General features: G+C 40.6%; 1 protein-coding gene across 3 annotated transcripts in view; it reads left to right on the top strand.

Moving 5' to 3' along the window:
* Positions 1-24,619, top strand: part of VEGFC (vascular endothelial growth factor C) — a 134,117-nt gene that overhangs the window by 72,468 nt on the left and 37,030 nt on the right. For 2 of the 3 annotated variants that reach the window (XM_006028183.3, XM_006028182.3), the window contains exon 2: positions 23,377-23,590. In XM_006028183.3, coding sequence (XP_006028245.1) covers positions 23,377-23,590 — 214 coding nt within the window. Of the gene's footprint in view, positions 1-5,628; positions 5,683-23,376; positions 23,591-24,619 lie in introns of those variants that run through there. The other variant, XM_025209549.1, reaches the window with a different exon arrangement.

Raw genomic sequence — 24,619 nt, 5'->3', positions numbered from 1 at the left:
TGCAGGGGGTCGGACTCGATGATCTATTGAGGTCCCTTCCAACCCTAACATCTATGAATCTATAAGAATGACAGGAGGGGTATGGCTCCAGCTGAGCAGGCTAGGCAGATGCAGAGTGGGGGGGAGGAGGGGTAGAGCAGAGCCAGATGCGGAGCAGGGGGTGGCGCAGGGCTAGACATGAGGGGGTGGCATGCAGCCGAATGTGGGAGTGGGGTGGTGCACGGCTGGATGCGGAGCAGCGGCAGCATGGGGCAGTGGGTGGTGGCTGGTGCTGCCACATGCAAGCTTCCCATCCCTGCCCCCCCATCAGTCTTGACAGGCAGTTCACTAGTTATATATGCTAAGGCAGGGTCATATAAAATATTACAGTAAATCCATTATACAAATGTCTTAGTTTTGATGACACAGTGAGGTAGATTGGACCAGTGTGTCAAGGATTATCACTGATAGTTTCCCTAGTTCACAGTATTTATAACCAAAAATCCACTTTGAACTATTGTCTAAGTCCATATATTTGTTTACATTATCGTATAATATATAATCAGTACAAGCCCTTTTTCAGTAGTGGACTTTATCATGTTGTCTCATTTAAGCTCCAGGCATTGAGAATAAGTGATCATTTCCATTCTCTTGTAGACTATTACTGGTGTCTTTGATAACTGTTTGAAAACTGCCCTGTTTCCCTGAAGTGCTGACATGGAAAGTGTTCAGTCAGATTTGCTCACACAGGCTGCCAAAACAAACAAATTAGCAGAATACTGCATAGGTAATGTAGACATTATAGCTTGCTGAGATATGCATACTGTGGAGAGACCGAAGCAGCTATAGGTATGCCTTTACTTACTATTGTATTATTGTCAAATGTGTATGATATTTCTTGAATACTTATCAAGAATATGTAAAAATGTGAAAACTCATTTGAAAAGAACCTCTTAAGAAAATGTAATAGTTTTCATGACCTCAAAATATTTTTAAAAAGTGGTAGATGTTAATCTTTTGCCATAGTTATTTAAAAAAATCTTTCAGTATTAACTGTTATAATGAAGTATTAACTGTTATAATGAAGACCATAAGTCAACAGATGGATTATTTTAGCAAGTTACCTTCATCTGAAGAGTTAACATTGGGTTAAGTAATATGGACAATGAGATGTGAGCTAGTGGATCACATTATACAAGTAAGGCTTTAGTAGTAAGTCATAAAATGATGAACTAAGTTTTTTAATTATTATGTAAGGCAGAGGTGTCACACTCACCTTGTGCCCCAGGTCAGATCTGAACTACAGGGCTCCTTGTAGGATGGATTCTATGGAAGGCCAGCCTCCCCCCCCTCCCCTTTCTGGTAGCCCACTGGGCCAGATAGAGCAGCCCCACAGGCCAGATCTGGCCTTCAGTCATACATTTGGCACCCTGGATATAAGGCATTTTATGGCTGAAAAACAACTTTATTTAGATTTTTATTCAAGTGCTAGATTGTGTGAATAAATTATACATTGCTCACTAATCTGGATAATTTAGCAATAATAAATAAAAAATATTTTTAAAACTGTCCATTTTTCACTTGTGGAAATAGGTTATCAAGCCTGCATACTTGTATAGCTTTCTATTACTTTCATTTAAATTCATATCAAAGTGGTTTCTTACCATAATTTAAAAGATATTCATAATATTCCTTGAGTGGAGGCATTGAAGAGCTGGGAGAGGATGAGAGATGCAAAGGAATTGGGAGTGTGTGAAAGTTGTATAAAAATAATTTTCCTATATCAGGGATAGTTAATGTTTGGCTCTTTGCCAGGCCATCTGGTTATAATTCTGGCATTTTGTTTGAACTACCTTCACTAAGAAAAAGTTATGTTTGTATTATGAACTAGTTCAATGGATAATGCCTTTCTATTTCACCCAACAGGAAAAATTATTTTGGATATTGGTGAGCAAGCAATCTATTGGTCTACATTTCGGCTTGTTCTCTACATAAGGAGGATCATGCAAGCCATATCTATCTGAAATCTCAATGGAAAGTTATAGTGAATCAGCCTGACTACAAAGACAGTACAAACAAGTGAAAGTAATTTTTTTCCATGTAGATGCTGTCAGTTAGGAGCAAAATGGCTTTGTAACTCATTGGATTAAGCTACATCAATCCAAAAATACTTGTTCCTGATTGAGAGCATCCACATGCAAGGTTATCACACTTTCACTTCTGTGTGTTGTTACAGATCTGGTTTATGCATCATAACTTTGATGGCCTGTGTCCTATGTAGAAAAGACCGTAAGAAAATCCAGAGTTCCCAGACAGCACATTTTAAAAATACATATTTTCTTAGTGTTAAGAGGTTTAGGTATACAAGGTCCAGGCCTATTGTGACGTAATCAGAAGGTGGATTTAGATAAATGTTGCCATATGCATATAGTATAAGCCATATGGACTATTTCACTTGCATGATATTTTAGAAATCAAAATTCATCCATTTATGAGGCTTTACTTAGAACTTAGAAAAAGCGTTTGAGTTATAAAATGAGCTGGGAAAGCATTCCATTTTAGAGACAAAAAAGGTCCACAATAACAGAGATAATGAAGATGTGGAACAAAGGAAACAAGGAGTTAAGCCAAAAATACCTTTCCTAGAAAGCTATAGTCATCAGTCTAATGATGAACAATAGCACATATTTAATTTCAGCTATAGCGTTTGCATATTGATTAATAGAAGGCACTGAATTGTGCTTATAGAAAGGGCATCTGATCAGCATTCATGTGTAGGAATAAATTTAGGAAGGTTCACAGAAGCCATTGTGTAGAAAGTAGTAGAATGAACAGAAAGTAAATTATGAAACATGGTGGACCAGACCAAAGGGGTCTGGGATATAAATGATCAAGGGTATTGTGGGGTATCCCTGCTAGTATAAGCTAAAGCATCTAGAAGTTGCCAGACTGCTCTGAGTAGAAGGTGAAATACAAAGGGATGACTAGAGATTGCATGCTAGCCAAAAATATTCTAACTTATAAAAATAATTGCAAGCAAGATGTTTGCTAACACTAAGAGCCAGAAGTGGAGGAAAAAATAGTTACTGGTCAAATATATTCTAAACAGTTGTACAGTGTAGATGAAGGAACAGAAGAAAATCTAGTATGCATATGTGATACAGAGAGAATTTTAGTTGGTATAAGGCTGTTTTTGAGATAAAATGCTAGAAGGTTTAACACCGTGTTTAGGGCTGTGTTGGAGATCCTATGTACTATCATGTATAAGTGCAACATTTAAAATCCTGTAAGGCTCACCAAATAAAGATTCCTTTGAAGTTAGCAAAAGATTTGAGTGAGCAAGGAACATACAGTAAAGTAATTAAGCCAAGGCTTTCAGCCTGGCCTTAACTGTGCTTTTAATTATGCTTATAATTAATTACATGTAAACAGCCTGCGTGTACATTCATTTAAATCGGTGATTTCAACCAGGGTGTCCCAGTACCCTGCGGTGCCTTGAGATAATTTCAAGGCTGCTGTGGGGTGCCGCAATGTTAGAACTATTAGGTTTGCAAACAAGATTCAAAGGTAAATATAGAAATCCATAGATGTGTTCTTTCTGATTTCTTTGCAACCAAAAAGCTATTTTATTATTTTTCTGCAATCAAAAAAAGTGAAAGTTGAGAGCTGATTATTTTCTACGGGGTGCCTTGAGTTTATGCAGGGGTACCTTGAGTCTCAAAAGGCTGAGAACCACTTAAATGGTGCTTAGCAACATTTTAATAGACACTGCATAGATTAGAATAGAGAATAAAGAGGATGGATGTTATTATAACAAGCTAGCATGTGGGACTGTGGGATCTCTCCCATCCTGAGAAACAGCATTCCAGGTAACTGAATGAAAAAGTGTAATGACAACTGGTATGAATAATTTCAAAATTGTGTTTTCTTAACCAGTTTTCATAAAAGAGGTATGTCATACATGTAACAAGCTGTGATTAAGAATCATGGCTTTGTATATTTTTGTCAGTTCTCTGCACTGTTGGTCATATATTTAGGAATAATAAAGTAGATTATGCTTTAAATGTTACCTTTTTGGAAAAGAATGAGACTACTACTGGAATGAGAGCAGCATTATTTCTGTTCAAATCTTCTGTCCAGATAGGAACTTATGATAGAAAGTGACAGTATAATCATAGGTCTCGATAAGCAACGTACTAGATACATGTACAGAAATAAATAATTGTATTAAGTTCAACAAATGGTTGCTTTCCTTTTAGCATTTTGAAATTTTTTTTCCATCTAGAATCTGAACAAAATGTCAGGTGTTTAGCATTTCCCTCTAAACAGCATATGAAACATTTTATGTTGGAAAGTATTGGTATGTAGGAATTTTGGGGCAGGAAGGAGCCTTCTAGGTCATCACATATAGTCCCCTATATTTGTAGACAATTGTTCATCTAGAAGTGTCTGCACTGATGCCTGCTTCATTTGCTGTCACATACCACAACTATGAAACACCCTATAGAAACCCTGCAAGATAACACAAGTAAGGAGGAAGGAAGATAAGGGCGCTGCCAGCATCTTGTCACTACAGTGGTAGTAAATAAGCTAGGTGAAATATGCTTGGATGATCCTAGAACAGAATCAAGCTGGTCACTCCAACAACCCAATATACTTCTTGTAAATCTGACTTGGGAAAAAATACATTCCAAATTTATGAATTTAGGTCCCTGATCAGACTCAGAGAATACAATTTAATGCAGTTATTTACACTTTAATAGGCTTTTCCTCTTTTCATTTCTAATATACATCTTACAGCATCATTACTTAACCTTTTCGCCCTATGAGCCAAATGGGTGGCATGGGGTTGGTCTGTGGGTTGGACTTGGCCCGGGGTGGGGGAGTGGGGGTGACACTGCCTTCCTGCCCTGTGCACCAAGATTTTTACTCTCTCCCACCCCCTGTGCTCTGGGATTGGGTCCTCTGGGATTGGGCACTGCTCCCTCCCACCCCCATGAGCCGGGCTTGGGTCCTGTGGTTTCTGTGCTGGCCCCTTGGCCCTGCACATGCCATAATTGGATCCCAAGAGCCCAGCATTGCCCCCTCCTGGACCCCCACACTGGAATTGGGGCCCTGGGCCCGGTATCGCTTTCACCCAGCCCTGTGCATTGAGATTGGGTGCCCCATCTAGCACTGCTCCCACACCACCAAATATCTGGACCCAGAGTGAGCCCCATGGTCCAAATGACCCAGTGCTGCAGGCCACATCTGGTTCATGGGCTGAGACTTGGAAATAAAACTTCTCTTCATAATGCTTTATTCCATATGGAAAACCTGATACTTTTCTTGATTGTTTTTTCCTCTCTGTTTTAGTTTTGTATTATTCCTGGCTTTGTATTCATCACTTTTGTCTAGTCCTTATCTCGTCTTTATCTTTAGCCTAGGTTTTGAATGAAGATTGGATCAATGTACTTTGCTGACTTTTTTTTCAATATCAAAAAATATTGTAGGGTCACTGTATAAATCGTTATCTTTGTTTTTGGTTTAATTTCTTTTCAACAGATAATGAAGTTACAAAGACAAAGGAGATTCAAAGATTCGTAACAATTTATTTTGGGTCAGATCTATTAAGGAGGGTTTTCAAATCGAGGAAAATTGGACACTGCTTCAAAATGAACAAGGATGACTGGTACTCTCTTCTCTGTGACTGCTACAGGCCAGGTTTTCAAGATAGTTCAAATTATCTTTTTATTTTAAACTTCTTTGAACTAGGACTTTGTATAAATATTTGAGTAACATCCCAACCTTTGACACCACAAATAAAGGGTTTTTTTAGTATTCTGTTTCTTCATGGAATTTTGAGATTCAGATGTAATGGCTTAGTTATAATGTTATATTTATGTTTTATTATACAATCTGGTGTGTTGCTTAACAAAACAGATTTTTTTTAAAAGATTTTTGGTAAGTAGACTCAATTTTAGGCCTTTGTATCAACGAAAAATAATCAGTTTTTGCTGGAATGCTTAGGAAATTTTGAATAAAAATCCTCAAGTTTTTTAAATCTTTATTTCCATTCTCAGCTGTTTTTGTGGAAAACAATGCCTAGATGGTTTGAGGCAATTGCTTTACTAATTAAGTGACTGGATTGTACGTAACCCCTTAATCTATTCTCTGGCTTTTTATGCAATTTTTTTTTTCTATTGGTGTATTATGTTTACAATTGAAATATTTGTTAGGATAGGCAGTGAGACAAGGTAGGTGGTCTTCTAATTAATATTACTCTTCAGATATGTAAACTGTGGAAGGGTTGTTTAATAGTGTAGAATTCATGTCCTATTACATTCAGACATTTGTTTAGGATTAAAGTTCAATATTTGCCTTGAAACAGTTGTTCCCATTTCATGGACTATAAAAATGAGTGGTTGTGGTTGTGTTGGGTTTTTTTACTACTCCAAGAGCTGTTTTTTTTACTACTCCAAGAGCTGTTTCAAATTATTAGTTCAAGTAATTTCTGTGACCTGTTGCTAAATATTTAGACTTTGAATTGCTTCTATTTGCTCAGAGTTTTAACCAGCAACTCTAAATTACTTGACAGAAAGGAAGGTTGCTTAGCAATGTGAGGAACATTATCAACAGTGATAAGAAGTGAGATATGTTTATATAATAACTTCCGTCATTAAAACATTGTCTCAAGCAGAAAAACAAATGAAGAAAGTATAAAACAAAAGGCTGTCTAAATCCAGAATTGAGTATTTTTTATGATAGACACTGTTCGGGTTCTCCCCCATCTTCTGTAAATTTTCTTCAGTTTCAGAAGTGTAGAAATAGTTATACAGTAAGTAGAGTTTTTATTTTATTTAAAGTAGAATATTTCTATACAGTATTTCAAATTAAATCACAATGAGGGTTTTTAGAGTAGTGTTAGAGACATTTCAAGAATAAATTTACAGAACGTACAACTTTTTAATATAACTGTTGTGCTAGCTCACATAATTTTTTTTCTTATTACCATGACTGACTGTGGATTATAACCAGTATTTCAGATCTTGAGAGTGACCCACAAAATGCAGTGATTGTCCAGTTGTAATCCATCTTCTCTTACATGACCAGAACCCTTATCTATAGTTTTACTAATTGCAGTCTGGTATCTCTTCGCATTGTATGTGGTCTCTGTTCAGACAATATCCAAAAGTGAGCAGGCATTCCAACTGGAATCAAATTATCCCTTAGCCTACAATTCATTCCAAAGAACACTGACAGAATATGAAGAAATTTAGTTCCTTCTGTTGTATTTAGCTAAGTGATGATAACCAGTAATCCTGTTTTCACCATTTTAATAATCAATATAATAAAATGATCTCCATATTTGCTTTTAGGATTTGGTAGGTGCCAATAATGATAAAATGAAGGAAATTCCTTTAAGACTGAAAAACTATAATTTATATAAATGTATGCTAGTTTACAGTTGCATGCTGAACCTAGTGAGATATTTCTAACTGTCCTAAAGAAACTAAAAAAATCTTTCTAATCTTGCCCAGTATTGAAAAATGGTGTGTATTCAAAGCAGTAAAAGGAAATGTTACGTATTAACTTACTCCTAATTTTTAAGATCATATACACAGACTGCGCAGTCAGGCTCCAGTTTCTACTCTGCCAACCACCTTCTTCAGTTGTGATTCATTTTCATTCCTAATCTTTGTTAGCTATTGACTATCTATATTTGAGTCCCAGGAAGGTGTATGAAAATAGCAAATTTACCATGCCTAGCAACAGTGGCCTCAAGTGCACTGTTCTGTGCCAGGCAGACTTCCCTCTAAACTGGAAGTGGTGTAGCTGTGTCTACCTCACCTTTTGGGAGGGATAACTAGCACTGCAGCGTGTTAATGCCAGTTTGGCTGCTCCTGTGCTATTTAGCCCCACAGACAGGGCAGGGGGCGCCCCACCTGAGCAGCACGCCATACTTTAATGCATTCTGCAGGTGTGGTAAGTTTATCTTAGGCTACGAGCAGATGTCACATTGGCCAGGGGCCCAACCCTAAAAAAGTTTGTGGGATAACAGGTGCTAACAGTTTATCGTGAGACATTATGAAGTGTCTGAACTATTGTTCCTGGATTGCATCACTGAATCATAGGCACTGGGAAAACACAGGCACAACTGGTCCCAGGACAGTGTCTGTTCCCAGCCTTCTAGATACGGCCTGTGTTCCTTTGTGGATCTAGTAACAAATCATCTAAGCAGAAAATATTACCAGCAAAAATTGTCCTAATCCCAGGGATTTTGTTTAACTTTATCAATATTTCAAAGGGGGGGAAACAGCAGTACTACCACAAAATGTACTTACAAACAAAACAAAACAAAACTTTTTGTGTAAATCCATTGGTTTTGGTATGAGTGACTTTCCCAGATTCACAGAAGTTTAGGGTAGGAAGGGACCTCATGGGATCATTGGGTCCAGCCCCCTGGTCTGGACAGGAAAGACTGCTGTGGTCAAATAACCCCAGCAAGGTGTGCATCCAGTCTCCTTCTGAAGATCTCCAGGGTGGGTGCCTGCACCACCCCCACTGGGAGTCTATTCCAGAGTCTGGTCACACAAACCATGAAGAAGTTTTCCCTTATATCCAGTCTGAAAACTTAGGAGTTGCTCTTGGTTTTCCCCGGGGCGCTTTGGTGAATAGTTGTTTGCCCAGCTCCTGATGCTTTCAAAGGTCTTAGGTAGAACTGTTGTTTTGGAAAGAGAAGGCAAAGATGGCTATTGTGAGCCTGACACTGAAAAAAAGCTAAATTGTTTCTCTTTTCCAGTTTCACTTACTATATACATGGATATGGGATATGTTTACAATATAATTTTCTGACAGCGATTTGATCTTAACATCCAGTATTAAGGTGTTCTTTAGTAATATCTCTTGTTTCCTCCTATTGTATAATTTGAGACAAGTTCTTCATTTAAATAGTGTGGATGATGAAGAGAACGAGATGACACTCTAGTATAGAGTTGGGCCAATAAAAGATATCACAAAAGAAGTCTTGCCCCTCACACCTTTCCTGAACTATCACAGCTACAACAACACTCTAACACTACTACAACATAAAGTTATTAGTAACTACTGTTTAGATAAAAGATTTCTGTCGGCTTTTAATAAACAGAAGGTAGGCACGCATATACCTTTTTCAAAGGTGCATTTTAAATATCAGCTGAATAAGCTTAGCTAAATTTAGTTTTGGTTAAACTCTTGGACTGCAGCATTGGATGTAAGAGTCCAGATTCAGCTGTCATTTGACTCGCTGTGAATAAAAAGCTAACTCAGTATGACTTCAGTAAGCTTATACAAGATTTACCTTGATGTGAATGAGAGTATAATTTGTCTCAAGATGATAAACCGATGATGAGCATTCTGAAGAAAGCCAAATACAACAATAATACTCTTTTCTGTTTTATTAAGACTTCTTTATTACCCGTTCATAGTAAATGATCATTTTTCATTTTTAAAGGCAAGCCCTGCCTGGAGTCAGAGGGCACATCCCCACACACAGGGGCTTGCAGTTGCCGCAGCAAAAATAGCAACGGCACAAATTTGTGCCATTGTTTTTTGTTGCTTTGCATGCCCATTCACATTGGTGCAGGGCCAATCGTCCCAGGTGGGGTAGGGGAGGCTGCAAGAAAGCCAGCCAGTGAAGATGTAAATTGACATCTCCACTGACTCCTCAGTTTACATCTTCACTGACTGGCTTTCTTGCAGGCATCTCAGCCTCTGGCTTCTTTACTATTCATTTCATCCAGAAAGAGCACACACCAACTGCAGATATTTTCTCAGCCTGACGAAGGTTATTTATACCCAAAAGCTTGCAAAGAATAATTTTTCCAACTATTTGAATTTGTATAATAAAGTATGTCATATTTACCCAAAGAACCTTGTCTGGCTAAAAGAAATTTTAACATTCTGGAATTTCCTGTGAACTAGAAATTTCACTTCCTAACTAGCTCAAATTCTTCCTAAGTCTTCAGATAAAAACTTATATCCAGAAACCATACAGAGAAGTTATTTAACTTAAGCACAGGGTTAGCTTCTTGTAAATGATCCATTTCCTTTAATTAATTTATTATTCTTTATGATCAAAGAATATGTGTTTATTATTTTAAAATAACACTTTTATGGGCCTGTTTTAGTTCCGTTCACCTTGTATCTGACATGAAATCCTTCTCTGTATGTCATATCTTGTGTCTCCTTCCTTAAATATATCCTCAAACTCTCCTGTTTTGCTTTGCTTTTCACCTTTAACCTTTTCTCTTCAGTGTCTGTTCATTTCTATTCATTTCCTTTTGATCTACCTTATTTTCAGTTTTAAAAATATTGAAACTTTAAATTTATATGCCTCATGATTCAATATATATCATCTTATTTATTTTTATTCCTTTACCCTTTTATATTCTGTTTCATTTACTGTATTTCACCCTGCATTGTAAGCTCTCACCATCTCAGTTTTATTATTGTTTATTTCATCCAGTCAACTTGGTATTATTACTCACTTAAGTGAACAAGAGAGCAGAATTATGTTTTATTATACTTAAAGTTCTGTAAAGAACTATGCAGAATTGTTGCTGAAGAAATATTTAATACTAATAAAATATTTGTAATTTTGGAAATCCAATTAAAATATATTCGTGACAAACCAATATATATGATATTAGAGCCAGAGCTACAGTATTTCATTTGGCTATAACTTGGATATAGCAAAATTAATTTTTTTCTCTAATATGCAGTTCAAATATCTCTTCAGTTAGAATATATATTTTTTCCATTGCCACAATTACTAACACTCTATTGCTGAAATATATTTATCCTACAGCGGTAGATTATATATGGTAAAATGTTTACGTATTGGCACACTATTTATGATTGTTTTGACATGCCAATTTAATTAGTTGATTTTTAATATACTAGAATGCTGATAGCTGAGATATGTTAAAGTGGAGGATTTTATAGGCAGGATTTTCCAATAAAGTATTGTCAACAAAATCCTTGAAATCAAATGTGATGACAACTATAATCACTACAATCAACTATAATCACAGCAGATACATTAAATGATGTTATGGCAAGTTATGCTACAATCTATGCTACAATCTCTGCCAAATATTAAGTATTCTGACCTTTGGTATTAATAAAGAAGGACATCACTGGCACATGAAAGAAAATAAATATAATGCATGAAAATCGATTATTTTATTATAGAAATCACTTTGTTCAGAGGTTTTTAACCTTCCTAATGATGATTTCCTTGCAAAGTAAAATTTTACAAAATAACAAACACACTATAGACTTGGAATGCTATATCACAAAAATGATTTATTAAATAATTCTAAATTTGAATCGTTTCACAACTGTAGAATAAGAAAGTAAAGCTGTAATACTTACCTGTTTCACAATATCACTGAATGATAAGATTGCAAATATCATATCCCTGAAAATAATCATGAGGAATACTTTGTCTGCTAAGCCCGTTTATTTTATTTGGAAGGACTGGATTTGTCCCTTAACATTCTGAAGACAGTATTTTTTACCTGCTTAGGAATAAACCATATACAGGCAGCCCTTGGACTTATGACACAATTGGTTCCTGAAAATCACGTCTTAAGTCGAAATGTCATAACTCAGAACCTATTTTCCCATAGGAACAATGTTATAAATGAGGGATTGGTTCCTGAACCAAGGCCAGATACCCGATTTTCACCAAAAATAACCCAGAATTTTGTAATCAGTCCATTATAGATGAGTAATATAGCTACATTAATGTATTTATATTGTAAATAATGATCATATTGATTTGGAAGGACTTTTTTGATGTGACTGCTGGACTTTTTTAAGGGCTCTTGACTGGACTTTTTTTAAAGGGTTCTTGGCTGGAGTCTTCTCAGGAGTCTTGGCTGTAGGTTTTTTGGAGCCATGTCTGCTTTTTTTTAAAAAGTGTCCAAGGAAGTTTGGACAGATGTTCTCCAGGGAGATGGGTGATGCAGTGAACTTGTTTGCTGTCATGGCGTGGCATTGGATCAAACATTGTGAAGTTGAACCTGATGTCAGGATATCAACTTATAAATGTCGTAAATGCTGTTGTTTGTAACTTGAAGCGTTCTAAGTCGAGGACTGACTGTAGAAGAGAGGAAGCAAGATTCATCCTGTGGAATTTGCTTCTCATTATTCTTTTGCATTGTTACTTGGCTCCACAGGGTCAGTTGGGCTAAGTACAGACAGTCAAAGTCCTGAATTGATTCAGTTTTTGAGGCTGAATTGATTCCGTTTTTGCAGGTTAGTCTAAGCTACAAAGTTTGAACCAATAAGCAAATGAACAGACATTCACTTTTGATTTAGGAAATGCAGCCATATACCTGCAGTGGCTCAAGCCAGATGCCAGGAGGCGTTAGATCATGGATCTCTGGAACATAGCCAACATGGGCTGTGTGTTTGCTTCCTCTTTCTGCTGCCCCTTAGGTCTCTAGGATTTGCAGTCCACGATTATAGCAGCAGGATTCTTCAGGGTTGCTCTTCACTTTCTCTTCCTGCTTCCAGGTGCTTCTGGGTTTTGTAGTCTACAGTTGCAGCACTAAGTAAGCCAGCAGGGCAGGGCACCTCTGTCCTTGGGGGAAGGTGAGTTTAACCCCCCTTCCTGGATTTGTCTGCAGGAAGGGAGGCAGCAGTGAGCCAGCCCTCACTACTTCAGCTAGGGAGCAGAGGGGTGGGGCAAACCTTTCTCTCTGGAACAAACAGAACAGCCCAGCCCAGGGCTGTAAAGCATGCTTGGAAGCTAGGGACTGTGATTTAACTTGAATCAGGAAGGGGTCTGGGACAGAAGTTTCATAAACCTGTTTGACCTAAATCAGTTAAACCTGATTGGATATAGTATCAGACGTATCTAATACCAGTTTCAGACATTTTGAAACTGGGTTATGTGCACTGAACTTTTGTTACAGGTTTAAAGCAGTTTCTGATCACTTAAACTAGTTTATGTGTAACTTCTATCCCTAGGCTTGTAGTGCTGAGGTTCTCCTGTGAAAGAAACTGTGAAGCTTTTATTCCTAAACATGATCCATGCCTAGACAGCGTGATAGTGCAGTTCTACCAAAGGCTGGCCTGAGGACATTGCGGAAGTCCACTAAATATTTCTTGGGACCCAGATCACTGATTTATGTAAAGAACAGCTAAAGCAGAGCATGATGTAGACAAATAATTCTTCCTTTCTTCAGGTACAGGTTCTGTTCTTCCCTGTCAAGTGGAGTATGGAGCCCAGAATTTGACTTAAACAAAAAAAGCAGATTCTATCCTCTAGTGTATTGTAGTGACTCCCCTTGAAGCCACGTTTATCAGAAGACACCCTTTGGTCTTAAATATTGTAGAGTTGCTATTAGCTAAACAGCTTATTACTAAACAGTTGTTATCTTTAGTATTATGATTGCATTCGGAATTTAAGATTTCATCTAAGACTGCTTTGGGAATAACTAGCAGGGCGTGAGTGATTGCATATCCAAACTTTAATCATTTCCAAAAGTTATACTGACCTCAAGTAACACTGTTGAAAAATAAGAGTTCCATTCATTAATTAATGCCATCTCTCTTTGTACTTTTTATGCTGTGATTTTCTGAACAGATATTATGATGTTGATTTTCATCAAGATAAACTACTTTCTTAGTTAAAAACTAAGAAAGATTTTTAATGGACTTTCCCCAATGTCCTCAGCCAGCCATTGTGCAATCATTGGATAGGAATTGGTTGCAGTTTTGGAAGGAGGACCTACCAAAGGACAGATTCTTTCACTGGCCTACTACACAATACTAAGATTGAGAGTAAAAAATATGAATAGAGGTCTAGAAAACATGACATACAGGGAAAGGTTGGCAGGGCTTGGAATGTTTAGTCTGGAGATCAGAAAACAGCAGGGGGATTTGTTAAGTCTTCAGATGCAAATAGGGTTGTTATAAAAAGGATGGCAATAAACTAACCTTTTGTCCACCAGGAACAGGACAAGAAGTAATAGTCTTAAATTGTGAAAAAGGACATTTGGATTGGATATTAGGAAGAACTTCTTAATTAAGAGGGTGGCAAAGTACTTGGACCAGATTACTTAGAGAGATTATGGTATTTCTGTCATTGGAAGTTTTAAGTGTATGTTTGTTGACCACTTACTTAGGATGTTTTAAACAAGAATGAGCTAGCCGTGAGCTGGGGAATGAACTAGATGATCTGAGGACATTCCAGCTTTGTTTTTCTTTGCTGCTTTCTTGTACATACTACACTAAAAGCAGATGTAAAATCTAATGTAAAGCAATTATGCCACGGGAGAATTAAAAAAAACCATAATTACTTGATCAGAATATGCAGATTCTTTTAAATGTCAAATATATTGGTCTTGAACAGAGTGGTTATTTTTTAGATACTGAACAATCGATCCTACCACATAGCTGGCTATATATATTGTAGTTCAAGACTCTTTGCAAATACAGCAGAATTCAAATTCAGCCAGTAGACAGCCAAACTGCAGTTTGTGACCAAGTCTGAGTTACCCAACTACAGTGTAATAACATTTCTGTTCCCCTCCTCCTCCCTTTTTAGAGGGCAATTCTGAAGGACTGTTAGCTATAACTGAGGCACTTCCATATCCAGGGGAGATAACGATAACAGAATCACTTCTACCCTTTAGTTGGGTAACTCAGGAGCTAGTTGCAAGCTCCACTTTGGTCATCCACTAGGTGAAATAGAATTCTGCCCCTACTGTTTTAAAAATATACTTGGAATGCTCCTTTTAATTAAGCAGAAATTAAGATTTAGTTGTGTACAAATCAACAGTAGTGCCAATTTAGCTGTTGTAGAGGTTTGATTTCTGGCATAACAATCTAATTAAAGTTGCATTTTAACAGTAAACTATAAACAGCTACACAATTGCATCTGTTGTTAGTAAACATACTACCAAGAAACGTCTACATGACCACATCTTTCTCTTGCTCTTTAAAATACTTACAACACTGGTCCCAGTACTAAGTATAGCATATTGTTCACCCTTGTTTCTTCCTTTCCTAAAAGAAGGCTGAAAAGAACAGAAGCACTGTAGTGACTGAGTAGGTTCCCTATATCATACTTATAAAATTGGCTTGAAACACACCCTCTTTTAAGGCAAGCATGCTCCTTATTTAAATAAAATAATGATTCTTAAGAATAAAAATTGTCATTTTGTGATGATTGTAATTACCCAATTATAACCAAGGCAAGTATAAACCCAGAGTCAGAGGGATTTGAAATAAAATACTCTAATAATAGTATACTAGGATAACTTTCTTTACTATACTCAGAGGCCAGGCCATGTTTTTCCCAGCAGATTTGTATGTTCTGCTTACCAAAAAATATACATATGCATAGATATCTTTCTTCGGGATATCCTGTTCAACGTGTAGAGGCACATAGTTTACCCATTCCACTAAGAAACCTAGTCTCCCTGTAGACCAGGGGCAGGCAATTATTTCAGACAGAGGGCCACTTACCAAATTTTGGCAAGCTGGTGAGGAGTGCATGGGTAGCCCCACCCCTTGACAGGTGCCCCTCCCCCTGGTCGCCATCTTGGGACCGGATGTCCCACTACTAACCTCTGACCTTTGCCACCAGAAGTCCTTCCCCTTGCCCCCAGAAGTACTCCTTTGGGAAAGAGGGTTTGCCGTTTTAGAACGGGGAAAAAACAAATTATATCCTAAAAATCAAACACCCATAATAATATATTTTAATTGAATTAAAAACAGATTTTTGTCCTGATTTGTGCGTATTTGTGCTGTATATTTAGAAGTGCTTACATAATAGCTCAAAATGCAGTATTACTCTTGTATAGTGTGTGGGGTGTGCAGGAATGTCAGGGGTATGGGTGGGTGAGTTTGGGGTTTGTGGGGAGCTGTGGGTGGGTGGCTATGGAGGGTTTGTGGGAATGTGTGTGTGTACGGTATTTGTGGGGTGTGTGAATGTGTGTGGGGGAGGGTGTGGCTGTAGGGTTTGAAAGTATGTGGGGTGTGCATGTGCCCCCCTGAGCTGGTCAGCCCTCGTCCCGCAACAGCCCAGAGCCCAAGTGCCTTGTGGCACCTCCCCACCACCACCAACAGCGCACAGCCTCAGCGTGGCCTGCACCCACTATGCACCATCCAGCTACCTGCAGTGGGGACCAGTGCACGCAGTTGCAACTCTGCACGCTCCATGCTGACTCTGGGTTTCCCATCAGGGCTGAGCAGCAGCAGCAGCTGGGCAGAAACTTCTGCTCGGTGCCGGGAAAAGAGGCCTCTCACCACTGCCAAGCAGTTTTGCTGCAGCTGCCTGGAGCCCGTGCTGCGCTAGACTGTGTGGCAGCTCCTTCACTGCCACCTGTGAGCTGCCCTGCAACTGCTCCCCACTGTCACTGCTGCCGCACTGGGCAGCCCAGAGGTGGTGGTGAAGGAGCCGCACTGCAGCCTAGCGCAGTGCAGGCTCCAGGCAGCCACACCAAAAACTGCCTGGCAGCGGCGAGGGGGAGGGGCCACTTTCCCCCCACGCTGAGAAGCAGTTTCTGCCCAGCTGCTGCTGCCACTGCTGCTGCTGCCGAGCCCCAACCCAGAGCTGGCGCTGGGGCCCAGGCTTACCAAGAGCAGCCCGGGACAAACTGCTGCTCAGCACAGGGGAGAAGTGGCCTCCCCCCCCTCCCGCTGCAGGTGCTTCTTAGTGCAGCTGCTCAGAGCCCATGTTGGGATACCCTGTCTTCTCTGTCTGTGGGGCAGCCCAGAGGTGGTAGTGATGCAGTGGAGACGCAGGACAGCCCCATGTAGGCTCCAAGTGGCTGCACCAGGAAGCACCGGCAGTGGGAGGGAGAGGGGCCATTTTCCCCCCACACTGAGCAGCAGTTTGTCCCATGCTGCCGCTGCTCAACCCAAACGGGTGAATGCGGGGTGTGCAGGGTCGGGCCTGCATGCTCTGGTCCCTGCCTGTACTGTGGGGCTAGGGCAGGGGGGACTGGGAGCGAGCAGGCATGTGGGAGCACAGCAACGGCCGGGTGGGAGCACAAGGGCCACACCCACCCCTGCCGCTTTCCCCGCTTTCCTGCCCACTTGTTGGCTGCTCTGCACTGCGTGGCTCCCAGTTGTGTGGCTGGACTGCTGAACTCAGCAGGAGCCAGCCCGGCCCCAAGGACTGGGGCAATTTGCCCGTGGGCCTTCCCTGCCTCCCACTTCTTACCTGAATTTCCCACTCTGGCGCAGGGAGGCATGACTGGCTCCATTGTCCCAGGCCAAAATCCTCTGCTATGCAGGGGATAGCTGGAGGCGGGGCCAGGTGGGCCTTGCTGTTGCAGGGTCCTGTTGCTGTGGCTTCCCCCGGGTCCTACTGCCACTGTCTCTTGTCATCTTTGACAGGTGGCTAGGGACAGATAAATATTAATTTTCTAAATTTTTTAGGGGGCCCATGGTCTGTATAGAATGGCCTGGCAGGCCAGATCCAGCCCATGGGTCATATTTTGCCCATCCCTGCTCTAGATACAGGAGGAGGACGGGGTAATGGAGTAAACTCCTACCCCTCAGGTGTTGGATTCACAGGGCATGTCTACATGAGATATTTACTGCGGAGTTGCCTAATTACCTCCTCAGTAAACATCCTAGCATCTACACATGCAGCTTTATTAGGCCACAGGGAAACTAATAAACTCTGCAGCAGAATAGTACTTGTAAATACAAGTACTACCCTGCTGCAGAGATTTTTCATGTGCAGCAACACAGATGTAGATGCTGACAGGGCTGGCTGGGGCACAGTAGCACCCTTGTGTCCTAGCCAGCCCCTCCACAGCACATTGAGCTGGGTCAGAGCAGCCCTGGGATGACAGGCTGGCTCCCCAGGCATTCTGTTAGCTGGGGCTGCTTTGTCCTGGCTCAATGTGCTGCAGTCCCAGGTACATATTCAAATGGTGTGCCCAGGAGCAATAAACTCCCATGATACGCACCAGAGTCTATTGCATGCTAATAGCACATGTAGACATGCTCAGGGCTACATATTATACGCCTGTTATCCCAGGACTGAAATTGCTTGGCAGGGACATACTTGTCTGAACTTGATGACTATGTTTGTATATTTATAGGTACAGAAGCATTACTTATAAATAAACACTATGGGCACATGCAGATGAGTGAGAATTTGTGTTTCCCCGGGAACAAGTAGCAGTGGCACAAGACAGGTTACCCGGGAGGGGAGGCTGGGACCAGCTGTCCTGTCCAGGCACCAGCAGGTTTACCTGGGGTTCTGGGGCCCTCCAGGAGCTGCAACCATGGCGCTCCTGCAGCAGAAAGTCTGGCCAGCAGACAGTGTGGCTCCAGCTGACCAGGCTCCAGTTTTGGGCAGTGTACACAGCTGCCATGAACACCACCCCTATTTTTTTTCTCTTGGGTTTCTTTGACCCCAGGATCTTCTGGGGGGGGGTGGAAACCCCATGCACTGTGGAGTAACAGTGTGGGGAATGCCTGCATGTGCAGTGTGTGGCACCACAGATGGGTCTATGATGCCACATACCAGACGGTCACACTCATTTGGACATACCCTCTGGAAATAACTAGGTTTATACCAGTGATTCCCGAACTAGGGATTACAACCCCAAATGGGCTCTTGCAATACTTATAAGAGGGGCTGCAATCTCAGGAGAAATTCAGTTGCAGAAGTGAATCTTGAAACTGCAAGTAGATAAGGAATCATGGATGTGGAAGTGAGATTGATAAAGTAAATGTTTTGGGGGCTACACTGGCTACTCTTGGATGCAGGGGCCTTAAGGCATCCTTTGTTTCTGTGCTTCATTCCCATAGTGTCGGTAGCTTCTTGAGGGGAGATATCAAAATGTGGAGGAGAATGTACAGTGATCAAACCTTTGGTTGGAGATGCAAATTAAATTCAGAATTGATAAGTGCCAAGTGATGCACACTGGGGAAAAATAACCCAAATATAAATATATGATGATGATGGGTTCTATATTAACTGTTACCACACAGGAGAGCAATCTCTCATTGTCGACTGTTCATTAAAAAGGTCAGCTGTTTTCAGCAGTCAGAAAGGACTATTTATTGTTCTGTAACAGCATATCTAGCCCCATTAGCTCCCCTTAATAACTAGGGAGACCATGAGATGCACACCAATGGTTTCTTGAGACAACAAATGACAGAACAGGAAGGAGTGAAGGCTACAGTTTAATAACTAGGTTACCAAGGAAAGACACCAAGCAGAGAACTCTGACCAGTGCCCACTGCTCATTAAATGTATCAGCCATATATTCAATTAACGGTGCAGTAAGAACAAGCCACAAAGTTGTTTCACATTTTTTAGGGAATAACTTTGTGGCTTATTCCTTGTTTTATCACACCATGATCTGATTGTGTGACTGGGTCACAACTTAAGATGTGATTAACTGGTTAATCACACCTAAAGTGTAACATGTAAAAAGGGGCCTATGGGTAAGGATACACACACATTTGGAGCTGTTTCAAAAGGGGAGTGTCAGAAGGGCAGCAGCTGTATGTGTTAATGGGAACAAGGTTGGAATGATACAAATGTAGCAAAACTTCCCCAGCTTATCCCACATCATGCAACAAGGAGGGGAACAATGAAAGCGTGTCATAGTCTCCCACTCAAGCTATTCTTCAGGCTCGCGAAATCAAGCTACCTACTTGGAGTTTGTAGTGAAAGCTACGATTTACCATACACAAGAATGTAAACAAAAATATTATTACATTTGTGTTTGGAGTGAGAGAAATTGGTGTTCATCAAACAGAATTACAATATCTAGGGCTGTTCCTACAACAACATATTTACCAAGCATATTGCTTGTTAATATGTGGGGTCCAACTGGTTTCAACTGACCTACTCATGAGAAATAAGCTTTAAGGCCCAAACTGTTAAAGTAATTTAAATGCCTGGCTTTGGTTAAATTATCTACCTTTAACAATCCATGCTTAAAGGTCTATAGTGAGTGCTTGCAAGATTGGTGCTTAAGGATGTACAGAATTACAGAAAATAATTTCCAGATTTTTTTGTGATTTTTCTTCTCACTCATTTTCAACATTTTTGTTTTGTTCTCTTGAAATTTTAAGAAAATGTTGTAAATTTTATCTGATCCCGTCCTTTTTAATGTTTAATGGTATTAGACCAGCTGAATATCTTCAAAATATCTCTTAAATTTTTGTTTGAACCAATGTAAATTTTATTTACAAATTGGCCAGGAGAGCCTGGAGTTCTCCACTGGCCAAATTTACAAATTGCTTGAGTGTCCAGAATGCAAATGGAGTATCCATGTTGCCCTGTGGGGTCAGGCCTATCAGGATCTCCATATTGCACTGTTAGACAAGGGGGTGTGACACAATTGCACAAATACAAACACACAAATCAGTTAGGTGCACACACATGCACACTACCAACTCAGGCACATACACATCCAAATCAGCCTAGGCACATGCATACCTATAACCAATTCAGCACATACACACCAAAAATTAGACAACAATCAGTTGTCAATACCCACACACTCCATACATACACACACACACAGATCACTAATTCATATATCAAGCATACGATGACACACACACATATATATGGGTGGGCGGGTGTGTGTGTGTGTGTATGTATGCACCAGTTCACACACATACCACCCACCTACACATACACACAGGTGCGTTCCTAACTTGGTACAGTATGTATGTGTGTGTGTTTGGGGTACTTCATAGTTTCATAGTAGTTAAGGGTCAGAAGGGACCTAAATAGATCATCTAATCTAAACCCCCCCACCCCCGCCACTGGCCAGAGCACATGCTGGGATCACACGATCCCAGACAGGTGTTCATCCAACCTCTTTTTGAATTTACCCAAGGTAGGAGCGAGGACCACTTCCCTAGGATACCCCTAGGATACTTGGGATACCTGAGGGAAGGTTAAGGTGAGAGAGAAAGTGTAAGGAGTGAAAGTTGCTGAAACTGGGTAGACTAGAGAGAAGCTGGGTTGAGGAACTGAGGCTTGGGGTTACTTAAGGTCAAGTGGCCCCAGGGTTACTCGAGGTCACTGGTGCAAGGGAAAAAGCCCGGTGGTAAGGAGAAGACAGCCAGGAACTGAGGCAGACAGCTGGGAGTTTGGGGGGTCAGATAAGTGGTGGCAAGGAGGAAACAGTCAGAAAACGGACAAAAACCCAACTTGGGGATTCAAAATAACAGGTTTATTAAACAGACAATACACTACACAGCCCCATGAAGTTATTGGTTCACACACACACACATACACACACTCTCAATGGCAGCAGGAGAAAGAGACTCAGTGGAAGGGGTGGAGTCCGGGTAGGGAGGAGAAGCAGAGTCCAAGTCCTTGGTTGAAAAGAGGGTGGGGGTGATAGCTACCTATTCAGGCTGGAAAGGGGTATTTGTCCAGAGTGGGGTTGCCGGCAGAGCCTCTGAGTGGATAGGTTGTGTGGCATGGTGCTCGTCCAGATGGAGAGGGCATCCCAAGGAGTCAGTCTTCACTACCCCTTTTTATGGGGCAAACTACCTCTGTTCTTCTGTGGGAGGGCCTGTCCAGGTTAGGTCAGTCCTGTTCCAGAGGGCTCCAGATGTTCATACTGAGCATGTCCAGCCTGGCACAATGGTGGGTTGCCTCATCTTTTGTTTCTTGAATGCTGAGGGTGGTTCCAATGGCTGGGTCGTTGGTCCAGGTACTGGTGTTGATGGTTCAGTCATTCAGAAGGAGCTATTTTTAGACCTACTGCCATTGTCTCTCAAGCACCCTCATGCATCCCCATTCATTCACAAACCAAGTTACATAGGAGGGGTAGGTATGAGTCATAGGTTTACACAACAGGGCATGGGGACAAGATGGAGATTTGACAAACAAAATGGAAACTTGACATGACTTATGCTAACTTACATATATAGGCCTAAATCATATAGTACCAATAAAACAGTAATATAGAACAGTAAAAATCCATATAAACATAATAATTATACAATATAAAGAAGGAGAAAAAACAAAATAAATACAACTTGCTACCAAAATAAAATCCTGAAGCTTATCCTATGTCTTAGCTCACTTATACTTATCTAGGGAATAGAGAGGGAGAGCAAAAGTCAGAAATGGTTGGGGAAGGGGAGAGAATGTATTTCAAAATAAAAAAAAAAAGAAAAACTGGGAGTTTTGCTACAGCCCCAGCCTGCAAATTGCACTGCCTACAGACTATCCTGCAATCCCTTTCTCACGTGAACAACACTTATCTTGAACTGTTGCTTATATAAGTATTATTGATGTGGTCATTATTGAGATACAGGTTTCCTTCACTTTATGTGGTATATGAATTCCTGAAAAGTGGTGCATAACTTGAATTTGTGTACAGGAAACCAACTTTACAATGTAACAAATAGGGATACATTCTAAGACCTCGAGTGTACTGACCCCCAGACCCATTTCTGCAACTTTTACAAGACAATTTTAGTACTCACCAATAGCAGACAGTGCACACAAGCACAACCAAGTGCAGAGGGCCCCTCACCAGCTTCTGCACGGTTCAAAATCTCTAGTTTTGTCTTCAGTGTTAGTGAAGTTCTCTTGCACTTCATTGATGGACTAGGGAAAGGGGTAGAAGAGAAGTTAGCAGGATGTTAAGAAGCCATAATGGGGACGGCAACTACAGAAACACGTGTCGCAGACAACGAGTGAGGAGCATAGATCCACAAAGGAGACTATATTTTGGTGCATGTCACTCCCACAATGCACTGCACAAAGCAGCTAACTCTGGGCTTCCACCGCACCAATCGCATAAGAGTGAATTTACTTTGCATATAATGAATTTTTGTTATAAAAAGGGTCATCGCATAAGAGCTAATTCGCACATACAGAACCTGCATAAAGTGAGGGAAACCTGTAGCGATTGCAGTGTCAGGGTGTCTGCAGATGTGCTGGGAGGCTGTTCTGACATGCTGTAATTTCAGCATGTTGGAGCAGACTCAATGAATCGAACCAGCCTCCACGTATCATGTATTAGCATCCCTGTGCCTCAAAATGGCGGCAGAGGTGCTTTAACTAAAGCTTGTTCCACGAGCTTTAGTTAGTGCCCCCGCCGCCATTTTGAAGTGCAGGGATGCTGATGCACAAGGCGTTGCTGGCACTTTAATTAGAGCAGCTCTCAGGAGTGCTTTAATTAAAGCCTCCCCTCCCCCACCCTCAGAGACATGTAAACATACCCTCAGACATTGTGAACTACATCACTGTAGAATTGTTTCTTTTTGTGTTTTGTTTTTTCCAAGAACGTTTTTAGGGCAAAACTTTGTTTTATGAAATTTTAGCGGTTCTTCAAGCTAATTTACAAGCCTAATTTTTGTAACGCAGAAAGTAATTAAATGTTCATGTTTCTTTAACAGGCTTATGCAAACAAAGACCTGGAAGAACAGTTGCGATCTGTATCCAGTGTGGATGAACTCATGACAGTGCTTTACCCAGAATACTGGAAAATGTTCAAATGTCAGTTGAGGAAAGGGGGCTGGCAACACAACAGGGAACACTCCAACTTCGACACAAGAACAGATGATTCAATAAAATTTGCTGCAGCACATTATAATGCGGAGATCTTGAAAAGTAAGTGCAGGAAATACAATGCCTACAAAACACCATAGATCAGATTCCTAAAATTTCTCAGTTGTGTCAAAAACATTTTTAAAGGTAAGCACAGAAAAGAAGAACTCCTAAGGTATTTGGTTTGCATTCAAGCATAATTTAGGAATTTTAGACTTTTGATTTCTATAGTGAAATAAACCAATGCTTATAGCCGTAGGAAAAGTAGACTATTCTCTGGTGGTACATTAAAGTTAAATGTACCATTCTCAGCTAGAAAGTTTCCATGCTCTTTAGGGACTTGACAGAAGTAAGGAGGTAGTACTGTGTGGGTTCAAGAAAATTGCTACGGGGAAAAAAAATTGTCAGTTTTCTCTGATTTAATCAAGAGACATTCATGTGCATTCAGCTGTTGATGTATGCCATTGGTGCATCAGATGGTTCACAGCAAATATCTCAGATTGTCTGGAGTAGTCAAATAAAGCATGTCAGTTGTTTCTGTTGAATGTAGTGTGCTTAAAATAATTGTAGTTTGACAGTGTGGGTTCATATACACGTGCATTTTACTATGCACAAGCAGGTCTAGGGAGATTATACTTCCCCTCTATGCGGCATTGGTGAGGCCGCAGCTGGAGTACTGCATCCAGGTTTGGGTGCTGCACTTCAAGAGGGATGTGGATAACCTGGAAAGGGTTCAGAGGAGGGCTACTCGAATGGCTGAGGGCCTGCAGGTAAGATCCTATGAAGACAGATTGAGGGACCTGAATCTCTTCAGCCTCCGCAAAAGAAGGCTGAGAGGTGATCTTGTGGCTGTCTACAGACTCATCAGGAGGGGTCAGCAGGGAATACAGGATACTCTGTTTACCAGGGCACCCCTCGGGGTTACTAGAAACAATGGCCATAAACTTAAGGAGAGCAGATTTAGATTGGAATTTGGGAAGAAATTCTGTATGGTGAGGGTTGCCAAAATATGGAATAGGCTTCCAAGGGAGGTGGTGCTTTCTCCTAACTTGGAGGTATTTAAAAGGAGATTAGACAAGCACATGGCTGGGG

Source organism: Alligator sinensis, unplaced genomic scaffold, assembly GCF_000455745.1.
Source record: "Alligator sinensis unplaced genomic scaffold, ASM45574v1 scaffold614_1, whole genome shotgun sequence".
Lineage (NCBI taxonomy): Eukaryota > Metazoa > Chordata > Crocodylia > Alligatoridae > Alligator > Alligator sinensis.
The sequence above is the reverse complement of the archived record's forward strand: the minus strand, read 5'-3'. Positions and strand labels throughout refer to the sequence as shown.